Raw genomic sequence first — 16,596 nt, forward strand, 5'->3', positions numbered from 1 at the left:
AAAACTCACAGTGAGTTTAAATTAAAAAGAAATACAATTATGCGTTTTAAAAAAAAGTACTCTTGTAATACTCTGGGCATTTAATTCGTTTTCAACTACATCTGCGTTTGTATTGATTGATAGTATCATCTTTGATAATAAAACTGTTGTACTGTTTGTGGTTGAGGATACCTGCTGAAAGGAATGCCTGTTATTCGAAACCTTAACGTCTGAAGTGATTTGGGGAAACATGTTAGCGTTAGACAAGTGATTTAAAAGTGAGATCAGCACCAACCAGAGGAACACTGCTGTTGGGCGTTGTAAACAAGAACTAGAGTACATTCATTGACTGGCACTATAGTTGAGAGAGCAATGAAGAGTTTTCTCATTTCCATGTACTGAGCTGTTTGATATTCTTTTACCTCACTGAAGATTTTACATGTATCCAGGTATCAATATTTGAGCAGTTCACCATCTAATCCCCTTTACTGGTAGATGCCTTTCTTCTTCCTTTTTTATAATTTCATATCTATCCAGTTGAGATCAATGAAATACTCAAGGGTTTCACTTAACCTAAAAATAAGTGCATATTTTGGTATTTCTCCTCTGCTTAAAGCAAAGACTATTTACACCCAGGACATGTGCAATGCTTTTTAAAAATGCACAACATTCAGATAGTCACATCTGAACTCCATGCTCAAACAAATTAGCTCTGTATCACTTTCTTATAATCTAATTCACATGGTATGAATTATTCTAGTTATACAAGGACTTCTAAGTCTTTATTTGCATAGCCTGGCAGTCACACAAAGCAGTTCCGTAGTTTATTAGGTCTGTTCCAAGCTGTTAACTGAATATGAAATATTGCTGAACTATCGATTTAACTTGTACTGGGTTTGTATAAGTAGTGGTTCTTTTTGTCTACCTTTTATAATGATTTATGTAGCCATTACAGTATGCTCTTCGTTACAAGTCCCCTGTGGCACGTGTGTACACTTAATAGAATTGATTTGTGCTGCCTCTGTTTTAAAACACTGACACATTCAAATGCCACATTCATCATTTCCTTTTCCTCCAAACCTAAATATTAATCAATAGCTTGTTGATAGCTGACATACAAAATATTTTGTTGTCAACTTGTGATTATTTTGTAGAAAAAAATCACCACCGCCCAAAGCAAGTGATCAGTTCATATGTCATGCTTTGTGAAAAGAATCAAATGAACAGTTTCTTTTTTTTGTCACTCAGAAAAATTATGCATGACTGTTGTCTTTGCTTTCAGATCTAACATTTACTTAACAAGGCCTTTGAATTAATAAGCAAGTGCCAAATGCATAATAAGTGAAAAAATAAACAAACAAGCCAAAAAAAACATACTGGTATTTAATTTAACATTGCATATTCACTTCAGGTTCAAAGCCTACAGTATGATTAATCTATCAGAATAATGACTAATTCACAATGCAAGTGTTGGCCAATGTTTCCGAGACCTGTGTGAAATAATTCAGGTCTGCTTCATGAATCACCTCAAGTGTCACCAAGGACTTCAACATATACGTCAATAGCTTCATAAAAAGAACATTAAGAGAAAAAATAAAACGTTGAGCTACAACCAATAGTCCCATTCAGTATAACCTTTTGCCAGTCGTAACCAAAGCCTGCAGAACACCCGCAGATCGGAAACATGCATCCATCACTTGAAAGTTGAAACGGAGGCCTGTTGTGGTTGATTCATTGGTTGATTAACTCAAATGGTGATTTGTAGAATCAACTATCAGGTCAAATAGAATTCTGGTTTGAATTTGTATTTAATCAAACAAATCAATGGGTTTTAGAACAAGTTCAAATTAAAGACAGCAACTTATCCAGACGTTAGGCGTTTTTCAATTATTAAATAATAAAACAAATTAAATAACACTGTTGTATGAACTGCTGTACTGTGACAGGCATTTCTTAATGTACCCAAGTGGTTTTGTGTTGTTTTCTGGTTGTTTCTATTTGTTTTGTCATTTGTTTTAGTAGTTAATATTTTCTCCATTTACATTTACAGATAAGAGCATTGAGGCTAATACAACTTTATGCACGGGGACACTAATTTTGCATACAGATCGGCAGACTAAATCAACTGAAAGCAAAAATGAGGTGGGTGAGATCAGCACGTATTGAAAGGTGGTGGTTAGATGGCATGGTGGACTGGCAGAGGGATGTGAAGCAGTTCAACCTTTAAGTCCAGAGCGTGTGAAGTTAATTCTGGTGCGTTTAGCCCTTTTCCAAGTGAACAGGTTTCTATGACACCAGTCTGTACCCAATTCAGACCAGTGCTATTTCTAAAATGACATGAAAACATGCCGTTCACACCTCTGTCAGGGATGTTGAGAAAAACACCCTGTGCTGCTGCCCTTGCAGCAAACAGCTGGATGAGCTAACATTTAATCAAATGTGACAGACATCTGTGATTCAATTTGGTTTTTTCAACACTTTATCGGTCTAACACTAGAGTGATGTGTTATCCCCAGGTGCTCACCATGTGGTCTCTTTGGCAAGCATTAGCAAGATTAAAGGCTCCTGCCTGGACAACGACGATCCTACTGTATATTCTGCCATGAAACACCACCTATTTTATGCCGTGGCCAGCCTGATCTCCTGACCCATCCCCAATGAAACACTTGTGGGATGTTTTGGAGATGCGCTTGATAGAGCCATCCTAACGAACCCACACTCTGAACTGAGGCTTACACTGTAGTTGAAGTGGAAGGCCATTTCTCTTCCTCAGATCCAGGATATCATCTTGAAGATGCAAAAAAGGAAATACAAAAAATGCAACAAATGTGTTAAGTTGGCCCCATGTTTCCACCATGTCCATCCTCTGGGTTTACCTTCATTTAGCAGCCTTGAGAACCTGTAAAATGTGATTGAAAAACATTAAAAACATTATTCCTCATCTACAGTAATAGGTCTATCAAGGAAATACATGCTTTGTTGTAGTTTTGTTTTTAAAGAACAGTTGGTAAAATCAAAACAAGCACATTAGTTTTCTGATGTTTCCAATGAATACAATTAAGCAGTCACATCTGAAAAATCTAAGGAAGCAGCAGCATGCTGACAATCAATCTGACAAGTTATTTACATTTTCTTTCTGAAGAGATTGATTGTTTACATTCTCTAATTCCCTGCAGCGAAGTATGTTTTTCAAAGACTGAGACTGTTTCGTTTGAAACATGAGTCATGTGTTTAGTGTAGGATAACCTTGCTCCCTCTGCTAGCCTTCTGCCAGTTCTGCTCTGCTGCCCGTACAGCTACCTTGAATTCGGGAGATCAGAGCAACAGCAGTACACTTTTAAAAATTTAAATCCAGTACCTTAAAAAAAAAAATAATAATATTATAGCAAGAACTACTGTGCATGTCTAGTAACTCCATGGCAACCGTCTCCCTGGCAAGTGTGAAGACCATGACATGTCTTGGATTTTATCTTCTTGGAGGACTGTTCCCTCACACACTCAATGAGCCATAAGAATGTTTACAAACGAGGAGGCCAGTCGGCCCATCTTGCTTGTTTGGTTGTTAGTAGCTTATTAATCCCAGAATCTCATCAAGCAGCTTCTTGAAGGATCCCAGGGTGTCAGCTTCAACAAGACCATGTAGGTCATTGCCAAATAATTGTAATGACACTGCAGTAGTTGTGATATTTCCTGCAAATATACATAAACTGCTAAACATTAAACTACATCAACATTTTTTTGACTGATTTTCTTACACTTTGAGTTAAGCCCTATTGTATAACAGTAGTTTCAATGGGAACACCACAGGCAAAGAGATATGGTCAAGACAGGAAGGTATACAGCAATATGTATGCATTAATCCAACTGTAAAGGACTGGAATATCAGTGATGTAGTGTACTTATGGATATAAAATGTCATTACTAAAAACCTGAATAGATTAATTACAGTACTAATTTAAAGGGGCATGTGCATCATCACTGCATTACTCCACAGGCTTTAAAACAAAACAAAACAAAACAAAACACCACACACACACTACAAAAATATTTTTAACTAAGTTTTTGCTACTCTTTTTCCCCTATGTATGTTATATGCGGATGTTTACACTGCTGCTGTCATTGAGTCGTTGTTCAGTCCTAATTGACTTTTTAAACCCCCTGACATTTTAGGAGGATTCTAGCAAAATGACTATTGAAGAAGAAATCACTCCCAAGGATAACAGACCTGTGGCATCTACTCCTGTTCCCGGATCACAATGGTACGTTACTGTATCTTTCATTAACCTTGGTTTCCTTTTAAGTGGCTGTGCCATCAAAGGAGAGCATTTACATATTCAATGTTTAATTAGAATGACATTTTGTTATTAGTGGTTTTGCGAAGGTCAGAATTGTCATGCATCACTTTTGAAAGAAAGTCAGCTTCCCCCATTCCGTAGTTAGATGTTGGGTGTCTCTGGACCATCTGGTCAGCTAAACATATACACAGCTTGGTGTGTGGGCGTATTTCATTGCTGCAGGTGCCATCTCTCTGATGAGATACAACTTAACTCTTGTCTGCTTTGTAGAGGTCAACATCCCCACCACATATGTCAGCAGCTTCTGTTTCTCTCTTTAAAAATAATTAAAAAACTATATGTAGCCAAATCTGAAAACCGTGTGTTTATGGCTGCTGAGAATGGAGACGAGGGTAGTTTTATTTTTCTTTTTTTTTTTTTTTATCACCGAGAACAAATCTACTTTCAAGGTCTATGCAGCATGCTTTTACACCATCCATGACGTTAACTAGTCAACAACTATTAAACATCCCACTGTTTAATAAAGGACTTTTTTTTTCTCAAATTGTTCTGGACAACAGCTTCACATAGGACTTAATGCACATATTTAAAGCACAACATATCACACTAAAAGATTATTTTCATTAATAGCGATAGCCAAAAATATAATTTCCTTTTTGTGAACGTCTTAACAGCAGCATTACTAATGACACTTCTGGCAAAAGGGAGCATGGTTTGATATTTTATCAAGGCAGCAGCAACACAATTCAGCTTACACAGTAACTCGATTAAAGGAAGGTAACAGCAGAAGATGGATCTTTATTATTGAAGTCAAACTGCAGATATTTCCAAGACAAATTGAAAAGTAAATTGTGTCTGTATTTATATTAGGTTAACAGCTAGCCCTGGGGTTAGGGAAAGCGATAACACACACTAATATATATATATATATATAGGGATCTTGGCTCTTTTGAGCAAAAACAGCAGTTCCGGCATAATTTTCCTTTAAGGTCTCACTAAATCGACACATTTCAATTGAAAGCCGGATAAATTTTTAAGTCACACAATTGGGTTGTGCTGTGTGTGTGTAATCTCCAAAGTGCTTTCAATTAAAAACAAATTGTCACCTTTTAATCTGTAAACAGGTGAGTTTCGTGTGGCCGATAAGCATAACAAGTGTGCAACGTCATAAGGACGGGTTTTAAAAAAAATCCCTCTTTACAATTCTTCAATCTATTGATGGTTAAAAGTTTTAAAATTGAGATGAGGCAAAAATACATGATGATAATTGGCCATTTAAAAGCCGACAATTCCCATTGAATCGAATGGGCTCTGTAGAACCTAATGACATCATTTAAAACCATCATAGGAGACTGTGTGGTCCAGTGGTTAAAGAATAGGGCTTGTAACCAGCAGGTCCCCGGTTCAAATCCCACTTCAGCCACTGACTCATTGTGTGACCCTAAGCAAGTCTCTTAACCTCCTTGTGCTCTGTCTTTTCGGTGAGAGGTAGTTGTAAGTGACTCTGCAGCTGATGCATACTTCACACACCCTAGTCTCTGTAAGTCGCCTTGGATAAAGGCGTCTGCTAAATAAACAAATAATAAAACGTCACCATGTTCAAATTAAATGTCAGTTCCATTTTTTTTTTTCTTTTTTAAACCTACATCAAAACATTACACACTATTGTTATGCTTATGTGTTTATAATGTGGATATGCATCAGCAATGCGAAACCTACTTGTCTACAGCACTTTGGAGATTATACACACAGCACAACCTAATTGTGTGATTTAAAAGTTTAACCGGCTTTCATTTGAAATGTGTTGGTTCAGCGAGACCTTAAAAGGAAAAAATTATTGAGAACCGCTGTATTCATCCCATCCCCAGTTATTTTATATATATATATAATATATCCCATCCCCAGTTATTTTATATATATATATATAATTATATATTGTGGTAATGTGACTGTCGGTCAAGGCTGGCCAGCAGCAGAAATAGTAACCCAGACACAATAACTGCAGTTAAGCACCTTTGAGCACTTTTAATGTTTACAAACACAATCAAAACACATAGGAACAAAATAACAGTTTGAACAAAACATTCCTAAACACACACAGCACAAGTACAACACCCAAGCACAGCTATCCCAGTGTTCTCCGCTTACTCACTTTTTTACTCCCAGCACACCCCTTCTCCCCTTCTCTACTCCTAACTCTCCTACATATCCCACATCAAAAATTCATTCCTTTGTTCTTTTATAGAGCATGACCAGAGGTAATTGGCAACCAATCATTCCATTACCAGCTGGCCACATTCCACTATCACTCAATTAAACACAATTTCCATCACCACACACCCAAACACACGTGCACCCATGTGCAGAGCAATTTTAAAGTAGTTGATTTGATTATAATACAAATTAATGTTTGATTCAGAGTCACGTATTTCATTTTTAAATTACACCTGAGGCTTCAGTGATAAGTCCATTCTGCCACCTGTGTCTGCTTGTCAAAGCTCTCCTGGTATAAAGCAGTTGGCAGTTAAAGCCAACACTAATTTACATAAGGGGGCATACACATTTTCTATTTTATACATACAAAATTGCCTGGAAGTATAAAATAGTTACAGAAAAATTGCAATTAACAAACCACTGATACAGTACATTCTTTATAATTAGGTTATTTTATCTTTTTCAATGTTTGTAGAAGCAGAAAAGGAAAAGGTGGTAGGGAGGGAGGTTATAGCACTGAACCCTCTCACTGCCAGTGGGAATGGGTGTGTTTGTTTGCTAAGGTTGGGGATTTGGGCACCTATTGGGAATGGGCTGTACTAGCGGTTATATTGTGTGGGGAAATACCCCCTGCAGTGCCTGCGTATTGACCAGGTTCTGGGTTCTGAGCAACCCCTTGTGTGTTGAGCAGCCTGTGGAAATGCCAGAGGAATCTAACTAACACTTCATAGTATGTTTTTGCAAACCCAACATGTTACGATACTTAGTGTTGCTGGCACATAATAACTGCAGTAAATCAATGTGCAGTACTATAAATACATGTTGGCTATACAGAATAATCACTTGGCCACTGTGGAAGCCATCTGTCATGAGGTGATGAGATTTGCTGAGAATGTCCTTGAGAGTGTTGGTGCCCTATCAAGCGATGCATGGAATAATAATTAGAGGTACTGACTCCTCCCTTTGGTCCTGACTTCATATTCACCCTATATAGTAATAGTTTTAATGTTTTTTGGGGAAGTATTTATTAATTTATACATTCATATACAGCATTATTTATTTAGCAGAACTTTATTTACAGCACTGATACTGATTATTCATTGCAAAAAAACCCTTGCAGGTTTAATTAAATTAGACCCCTAGAGTTTAATGCATATTTTCTGTATATTTTTTGTTCATATGCACAGGTGTGTGGTCTGGACGGGGGATGATCGAGTCTTCTTCTTCAATCCCACAATGCAACTGTCTGTATGGGACAAGCCAATTGACCTTAAAAGTCGGGGAGACCTCAACAGGATTATTGAAGACCCACCGCACAAGCGCAAAAAGGAAGCATCACCAAGTAAATAACATTAGAATTATTTTGTGTTAAAAAAACCTCAAACCAAACATACAGTCATGTTATTTATTTAATTATTCAATTATAGATGTATTTACTGTTGTAAAATGCAGTAGGTTTATCTGAATTATTAATAATAACAACAGATTTGGCCAAATTCTCCAGTAAGAACCTTAGGCTCATATATAACTTGATAACCAATTAAAAAGATTCCTGAAGGTTTTTAGCAAGTTCTCTCTATCTTAGCCAGACATGGCAGATGATAGATATGCTTGTTTGCTTGCTCTCAGTATTGGGTATCTCTGCCCCAATCATTCACAACATTAAATGCAGCTGGTTGGAAGAGAAGAATAGATAGCAATCTGGTGCACACTTAACATGTTCCATGATGTTTCAATGAAGAACATGAGTTGTTCAAAAAATGTATTATAATACCACTTTAGGCACAACATACACATATGGTACTGTATCCCATTCCTTTTATGCATTGCTTTTCATCCTGTGTGCCTTTAAGGCTAGATGATAAAATAGTAAATATTGTAGCTCTCAATGCAACTTTAATGTTTGTTTTGCCTTTACTATCGTTCTGATGCTTGAATATTTTGTGTATTTCCATCTAATTACAGTAGCATTCAGCAAGCAAGGTATTTGAAGCTATTTGCTTTTTATAATTCTATGTGGCTTAAGGAAACTAAGACAATCTAATTTATCTGAATGTAATGTGTGACTGTTTTCTCATGCTGTGGTCTTGCTGAACCCTTTACACAGAATAATTGCCAATGCGATCATGGGTGATGTATACAGTTTTGAATGTCAATGGATGTAATTCATTAATTCAGATTTTTCTTTTTTTAAAAAGGTCAAACCATTAAGAGTATAAATACTGGAGCATAAGGTCTTGCAAAGCAGGCAACATTGAACATGCCTAACCAGCAATCTATTTAATTAGTATTCCAGGTCAAAGGTACTTTGTAATGTTTAGTTTTAGTATTATTCCAGTTACTGGGTATTATTTTTAGATCACCTAAAGTATTTTAATGTGACTGTTCAAACAGTCATTTTCCAAAGTGTATTTGCTGCCTTCAACATGGTCTTGCCAACAAATGATCCCACACCACAATTAATCAAGAATGAACAAGGACAGAAAGTGTGCAATGACAGTACAGATTGAAAGAAGCAATAGAAACATTACCTCCTGGGAGCTGAATAGTCAGGGCTTTAGTCAATAGCAGCATTTCATAGCAGGTGCCACTTTCATTGTTTCATTGTTGAGGGTCAGTCATTTTTCCATGAGTCCTATGAGAAGCAATTCATGAATTTTAAATACATGTAATGCTACTTCACAGGATTGCAGTCTATTGTAATACAATTATAAATATATACACTAATCATTTAATACTTGCATGCTTTTTATATACACTGTAAACCATAAGCTTTTTGATGCCATTACCAGTTTATAATATTTATACCATGTTTATAGGGATACACATCTTACAACAAATGGATGTTATGAAGTGTATAAACCATTGCTGTATCAGTTAACTAGATTCCATAATGAATGAATGTATTTTATTTGCCATTCCTACAGCAGATAAAAGCTCGAATTATCATACAGAAGACATAAATGAGGAGCACACCACCAAAACAAAAAGAAACAAGTACGTACAATGCATTTGCTTTATCTTATCAACATATCAGAAAGTGTGTAAAATAATATTACCAATACTACCTGAAAAAAAGCATTTTTTAAGTTAGCCTGTTACTTTCACTCACACCATCTCCATTTTACCTGCCAGATAAATCAAGAGGTCCATTAAGCTTAGGATTTGATTGGTAGCGTATGAACATTAATTATTAAACTGTTTGCTAGCACTGTTGGTAATGAAGTGTGATTATGAGAAATTCAGAGTGCGAGATGACATTCACAGCAATATGATATGTGTAGTTGTCACTTACATGTTCTAATAAGGACATGGCAGATAATTACTACAGTATGCAAGCTGATTGTTTTATCAGCTGTTCATAACACTTACTTACTTGGAGTATTCAAGGACATGCAGTATTAAACCAATTCACCATATGTACTGGAAACATGACTATCACAAAGATGTTTGCAAAAGGGATGGCTATGGCATACACGAATCCGATGGATAATGTACCGTTGTCATGCAGTATTTGCTTTTTCTTTATAAGAACTGAGCAACCTGTAGAAGATACTGAAGAGAAACCCTTCAAAGTGTCCCCTCACCGGACCATCCTTCCTTTGGAAGTGCGCACCGGTCACTTCAGAGATATGCTTCTTGAGAGAGGGGTCGGTCAAAGCTAACTAATCTTGAAATAATCATGTAATATAATCATGCCAGGTCTGCTATGATGTGTTTGCTCAGTATGTACAGCAGACTGCTATTCGACTTTTCCTTTTTAGAGCAGAATTGACATAGCAGAGCAATTACAATTGAAAGAGTAAAATATCTGCTAAGTAATGCAAATCAATACAAGATTTGCATATGTATTTGCAAAAAAGAAAAACTTTAAAAAAGATATTGGACAACAGCATGTACAATGCACCCCAAAGAACTTGCCAATGTTACCTTTTTTTACATGAGCAATGTTATGTGTGTATATATATATATATATATATATATATATATATATATATATATATATATATATATATATATATATATATTATTATTATTTATTTCTTAGCAGACGCCCTTATCAAGGGCGACTTACAATCGTAAGCAAATACATTTCAAGTGTTACAATACAAGTAATACAATAAGAGCAAGAAATACAATAACTTTTGTTCAAGCAAAGTACAAGTGTGACAAACCACAATTCAATAATACAGCAGATAATAGTGATAGTTACATCAGGATATGATTAAATAGTGATAGTTACATCAGGATGTGATTAAATACAAAGTACTACAGGTTAAACACTTGGCAGATTACACTATTCTGAAGTACAGGATTAAATGCAGTAAAATAGGGGGCAGATAAGAGCAAAATAAAGCACATTTAAATGAAGGGTGATAGTGTCCCAGGATACAAACAGAGGAGTTCTACAGGTGCTGTTTGAAGAGGTGAGTCTTAAGGAGGCGCCGGAATGTGGTCAGGGACTGGGCACATATATATATATTCCCTGTAGCAAGTATTTTAAAAGTCCATGACCAAATTGGAAGGTACAAGTAAGTTACATGATTTTTGGTAGGACACTTATGGGACAAACTAGACAACATGTGAATCTTAATCCTTACATGTTGTGAAGTAATCACAGCGGAGATTCCCTGACTGTTCCCTCATTTTAATCTAGGTTCCCTTTTCAAATTGTGAGATACACTTAAATGTATTTTTGGTGTTCTTCTATTTTTGAGAATATTATATTTTGTTTAGAGACCTACATGTTCCATTTACCCAGCTGCTCTCTTTCACAGGAGTCATGCATCTAAAGCCCCTTTCACACTGGCATGCTGTACCCAGGTCAGGACCCGGTGTCATGCGGATTGGCTACGCAATTTCACACGTCTTTTGATAAAGCAGGGTTGACCTGGGTGACAGATACAAGTACACAATGCATGTATCAATGCCCCAGAAGCAGACAAGCCATTACTTCTCAAACAAGCCATTCGCCTCGTAGAACCCATCTCTCAAGTTCTACTTGCCAAAAAAGGACGGGGGCCTTCGCTCCATCCTAGACCTGAGACACCTCAATGGATTGTTAAAGGATGCGTATTTCACGTCCCTATTCGTCCTGTGCACAGGAAATACCTCCAGTTCGCCTTTCAAGGAAGCGTCTTCGAGTTTTCCGTGCTGCCATGCGCACGTTCTCAAAGTGCGTGGATGCCATCCTAGCCTCCTTGCGGCTGCAGGGTATCAGGGTGTTGAATAATCTGGGTGACTGGTTGATCTGCTGACCTGGTTGACCACGGCGATTGTGACAGAACATCTGGCGAGGCTGGGGCTCATCCTCAACAAGGCCAAAAGCCAATTAATATCGGTGCAAAGTACGGTTTGCTTGGGTCTCCAGCTGGATTCCCTTACGATGCGAGCCTACTTGTTGGATGACAGTGGCCGCCATTCACAACTGTCTAGCCCTGTTTCAACAGGGATCCACAGTACAATTGGTGTTGTGTCAGAAACTATTGCTTTATTATTACCATCCAACTGGGGTTACTCCATATGCACCCGATCCAAGTGTGGCTCATTGCTTTCTGGCTACACCCCAAACGCGACAGACACCATCGGCTGACCGTGTCTTGCGTATGCTGGGAAGCCCCACGCGAAGGCGTAAGGGTGGGAGTGATCCACAGATGACAGGTGGTGACAACAGACGCATCCAACTCGGGTTGGGGTGCGGTCTGGGCAGGCAGAGGAGTCCGTGGGTCCTGGTTGAGTCGATGGACACCCCTTGCTCTTCCAGCACTTCCTCCCAGTGCTCCAGAGGAGGCATGTCCTTGTCCACATGGACAACAAGTCAGTAGTTGCTTATGTCAACCGCCAGGGAAGACTTCAGTCCCCAGGGTTGTACTACATAGCCTTTCGACTATTGATCTGGGCAAAGAGGTACTTCTGATCCTTCTGGGCTGTTCATCTCCCTGCAGTGATGAATTGGGCGATTCCAGGGAAGGTCCTCACCCATCAGAATGGCAACTCGGCGGCTACCTCCTCCTAGGAAGGACGTCCTACCCGAGTGGAGTCTAGATGTGGTATTGAAGGCTCTCACTAAGGCCCTGTTTGAGCCTATACATTCCATAAAGTTGAAATATCTCTCTATGAAGACAGCCTTTTTGTTAGTCATCACCTCCACTAAGCAGGTTAGTGAGCTACAGGCTCTATCAGTGCACAGTTCCTGGATGTGTATTTGGGATGATGGAAACAGGGTGTCATTGTGCACGAACCCTGCTTTCCTCCCCAAGGGGGTTACGGCTTTTCACTTGAATCAATCAGTGGAACTAGAGGCTTTCTATCCCCCTCCTTTTTCTTCGGAGGAAGATCAGAGATTGAATTTCCTCTGCCTGGTTCAGGCATTGAGATGTTATATGGATAGGATGAGAGCGCTGTGTCAGTCTGACCAGTTCTTCGTCTGTCATGGTGAAAGGACCCTGGGTCAAGCCCTCTCGAAGCAACTGTCCCATTGGATTGTGGACACAGTTTCAGCTGCATATACTAATGCCGGCCTACCCCGACCTGGAAGGGTGGCCGTTAACTCTACCAGAGGAGTGGCTACGTCATGGGCCCTCTTTAGAGGTGCCTCATTGACTGATATCTGTACGGCAGCTAGCTGGGCTACATACATTCACCAGGTTCTACTGACTAAATGTGGTAGATCCCTCTATGCCTTTATTAGGAACAAGGGTTGTTGAGGTTGCACGCTCATACTACAAAGATTAGTTTGGGGTTAGCGAGACCTCCCTCAGATGCTGTCCGCTCACGCTCCCTCGTGACGGCTCTGATATACTTTCCCAAAAGTATTGTTGTTGGTCATCTTCGAATTGAAAGGGAATGTTAGGTTATGGATGTAACCCCAGTTCCCTGAAAGAGAAGACGATCAACAAACCTTAAAAGGTCGCATCACTTAAATTCACGGGTCAGATGCAAAAGAGAACGTAATCTCTGTGGAGTGACTACTTAATCTCTCGGTAGGCGGGACTGAGGACATCACTCCACGGAGGGGCCTATCGGCAGCTCTGACATAAAATGCTTAGTAAATACCTGACCTGTGGCAGGCATATCCCAAAAGTATTGATGTTGGTTGTCTTCTCTGACACTTCAATCTAAATGTTGATTAGAGCAAATGTTTATTCATCCCTGCTGCAATCTGGTTAATGGTGTGTCTCAAGCAACAAAAATATGGCTAAAAGGAATAAACAGAAACGTTCCTGGCGGAAGTTAAACATTCACGCAGGCGTGGCTTTGTTATTTCGTTGGCTTATGAATGGCCATCATGGATTTTGTCTCACTCAACCCGGGTCAAAGCATGTCAACCCACATCCTGAGGTGGATCGCTGGGACCCGGGTCAACCCGGATGTGACCCAGGAACGTGGTTTCACACTACGCAGGATTGTGACCCAGGTAGGAGTGCCAGTGTGAAAGGGGCTTAATGCATGTGTGTGTCAAATAGGAATATAACACGTATTTCTAAAATAAATATTTACATTTTTGTATTTGTTTATTTATTTAACTGTATATATTATAGGTTTCAGCATTTTCCACTTGGGAAAAAGAGTTGCACAAAATAGTTTTTGATCCTCGCTATCTCCTGCTGAATTCAGAAGAAAGAAAACAGGTAATACCCATTAAAGTAGGGGTCTCCAATCCTGGTTCTGTTTATTGTTCTAACTGTACACTAAATTAATGAATTGGACAAATTAAGCTTATAATAAGCACTTAATTGGTCCATTTAAGTAATTTAGGGTACAGTTGGAACAAAAACCATGAGAGACACCGGCCCTCCAGGACCAGGATTGGAGACCCCTGGATTAAAACATTACTGCTAATTTATATCAGTGATCTTTTTTGTTTCAATATTATTTTGTTCTAAATATAATGATTAATTTGTCATATGTTTTAAAATATATTTTTTACATTAAAAATAGCTACTGTATATTCTGCAGTCATCCAATAATACTATTAGTTATAAAAAGACATGTGTGTCCACTCTGCAAATTGAGCTTGGCTCTTCTAGGGCAGTAGTCTTCACATTGGGTTTAAATCCTCATTCACTGCGTCAATAGTTAAAATTGATCAGGGACACGGAGGTGAATCGGTCAACCAGTCGAAAGACAAAAAAGTTGTCCCCTAAAATAAAACAGAACACATAAACATTTCAGATTGTTTTATAGCATGTGATTACTGGTGTTTCATTTTGTTGTATACTGTTGATAATTCAGAATAATTTTACATGGGTGCAACCTAACTTTAGCCAAGCTTACTGATGGTACATTTTCTGAGTCTCTCACAATACCCATTCTCTGCAGGTACAGTATGCATATATTTATAACATATGAGAAAAAACATGTTTTTTTATATAAATATTTTCATTCACACTCAAGGTATTTGAACAGTTTGTCAAGGCCAGAATAAAAGAAGAATATAAGGAGAAAAAAAGGGAATTACAGCAGGCCAAAGAAGAATTTCGAACACTTCTTGAGGAATCTAAGATAACATCCAGGTAGTATTGAATGTAGTCATATGTCTGTCCAACTGTATAAAAATGAACTGTAGTTAAACATTTATAGCACTGTTTCCTGTTGATTTTGATAAATATTTGTTTCACTGATACAGCAGTAAACTAAATAATAATACAAAGATATGTGTGAACAACCTGCCTAATCTTTAACTATGCTTTGGCAAGATTGGCTAAGTGTTTGTGATGGATTTTACAAATACAGAATATATTGTACTGCTACAGTATCTTTCTCCACTATATCCTAAGCTGATGATCAGACAACTTGTTCGAAGCTTTTGCTTTTTTGTTTTCTTTAGGTCAACATTCAAGGAATTTGCAGAGAAATACGGCAGAGACCAACGTTTTAAAAAAGTTCAGAAAAAGAAAGATCAGGAACGTTTCTTCAATCAGTTTATAAACAGTTTGAAAAAGCGAGATAAGGAAAACAGACTAAGACTGAGGAAGATGAGATGAAATGGACATCAACTCTGCAACAGAGGATTCCAAATACTGTGACAGATAAGAATTGCAGAACACTAAATCCGATCGTCTGTTCTATAAAATCCCAATCGAGAATCCAGAGACTGGTGCAACTGATCATGTTACTTTCAAACTTCTAGAAATTCCACTCTGTTTTCAGTTTTCTAATGGTAATGTGTGATTCGGTTGTACACGATATGAAGTAAATCAGTTGTCAGAGATTTAATCTGTTTCATATTGAAGCTCTTTATAAAGTCAGTGTTATGCATTAAAATCACTATAAATTATGTATCAGTTATGCAAATCCCATTGTAATATATGAAAAACAAATTATAAAAATCTCCACTCTAGGTTTGTAATTAGGCAGACACTATCGATGTTTTTAAAAAAAAAAATGAACAATTGATCTTTGATTCTCTGCAGCATCCATAATAATTCCTGAGAAAACAACAGCATTTTGATTCGCTCATGTTGCCGTCTACTAGTGCATTGTTAAAAGAGTTATCGTCATGTGATCAACTCCTCTCAATGTTTTCCCTCATTTTTTTGGTGTGTGGACAAGAAGAAACTGTTGTTTATGATATCAACCATAAATGTTCAAACATCAACCAGTGTGTATGTAATAGAAATGGGTTATTAACATTCTAGTAATTGTAGTAATGTTTTAAACTTGTGGTTTGTTTGTTTGTTTAACTCACAGGTACGATATAAACTACTTGTGTTATTTAGTAGTAAAATACTTTTTTTTATTGAAATGCAAAGTTGTTGTGAATCTCACATTTGACTGATTAAAAGTAACAGATAATCTGCAAAGTGTTTTTAATACCAAAACGTATTTACTGGTATTTTGTTTGCTGAATACTCCCAGTATTCAGCAAACAAATTGTCACCCAAACAGGCGAAAGCAAAGCAATCATATAAACAATCTGTAAACAATTGAAATTTCACAATTTAACAAATCACAGATATAAAGGATACTAGATGAAGGTTCTTAGAGTAGCGTGGCTTGTAAGCACACATTCAAATACGTTTGCATTGTTTTTCTGCAACAAATACAATGTATGGAAGTATGTTTAAAATGAAACGATAGGCTGAAATCAGAGAATGTCTTTGCT

The 16,596-nt window shown here is 37.7% G+C and overlaps 1 protein-coding gene across 4 annotated transcripts in view; it reads left to right on the plus strand.

The window, feature by feature from the left end:
• LOC117414934 (transcription elongation regulator 1-like protein) overlaps window positions 1-16,288 on the plus strand; it is a 60,319-nt gene extending 44,031 nt beyond the window's left edge. For 3 of the 4 annotated variants that reach the window (XM_059026176.1, XM_059026177.1, XM_059026178.1), the window contains 9 exons: window positions 2,030-2,121; window positions 4,150-4,238; window positions 7,676-7,830; window positions 8,454-8,471; window positions 9,416-9,485; window positions 10,021-10,138; window positions 14,030-14,119; window positions 14,886-15,004; window positions 15,319-16,288. In XM_059026176.1, coding sequence (XP_058882159.1) covers window positions 2,030-2,121; window positions 4,150-4,238; window positions 7,676-7,830; window positions 8,454-8,471; window positions 9,416-9,485; window positions 10,021-10,138; window positions 14,030-14,119; window positions 14,886-15,004; window positions 15,319-15,475 — 908 coding nt within the window. In that variant the 3' untranslated portion in view covers window positions 15,476-16,288. The remainder of the gene's footprint in view (window positions 1-2,029; window positions 2,122-4,149; window positions 4,239-7,675; window positions 7,831-8,453; window positions 8,472-9,415; window positions 9,486-10,020; window positions 10,139-14,029; window positions 14,120-14,885; window positions 15,005-15,318) is intronic. The other variant, XM_034024790.3, reaches the window with a different exon arrangement.
• The last annotated feature ends 308 nt before the right edge of the window (window positions 16,289-16,596 follow it).

The sequence above is a fragment of the Acipenser ruthenus genome, chromosome 7 (assembly GCF_902713425.1).
Source record: "Acipenser ruthenus chromosome 7, fAciRut3.2 maternal haplotype, whole genome shotgun sequence".
NCBI lineage: Eukaryota > Metazoa > Chordata > Actinopteri > Acipenseriformes > Acipenseridae > Acipenser > Acipenser ruthenus.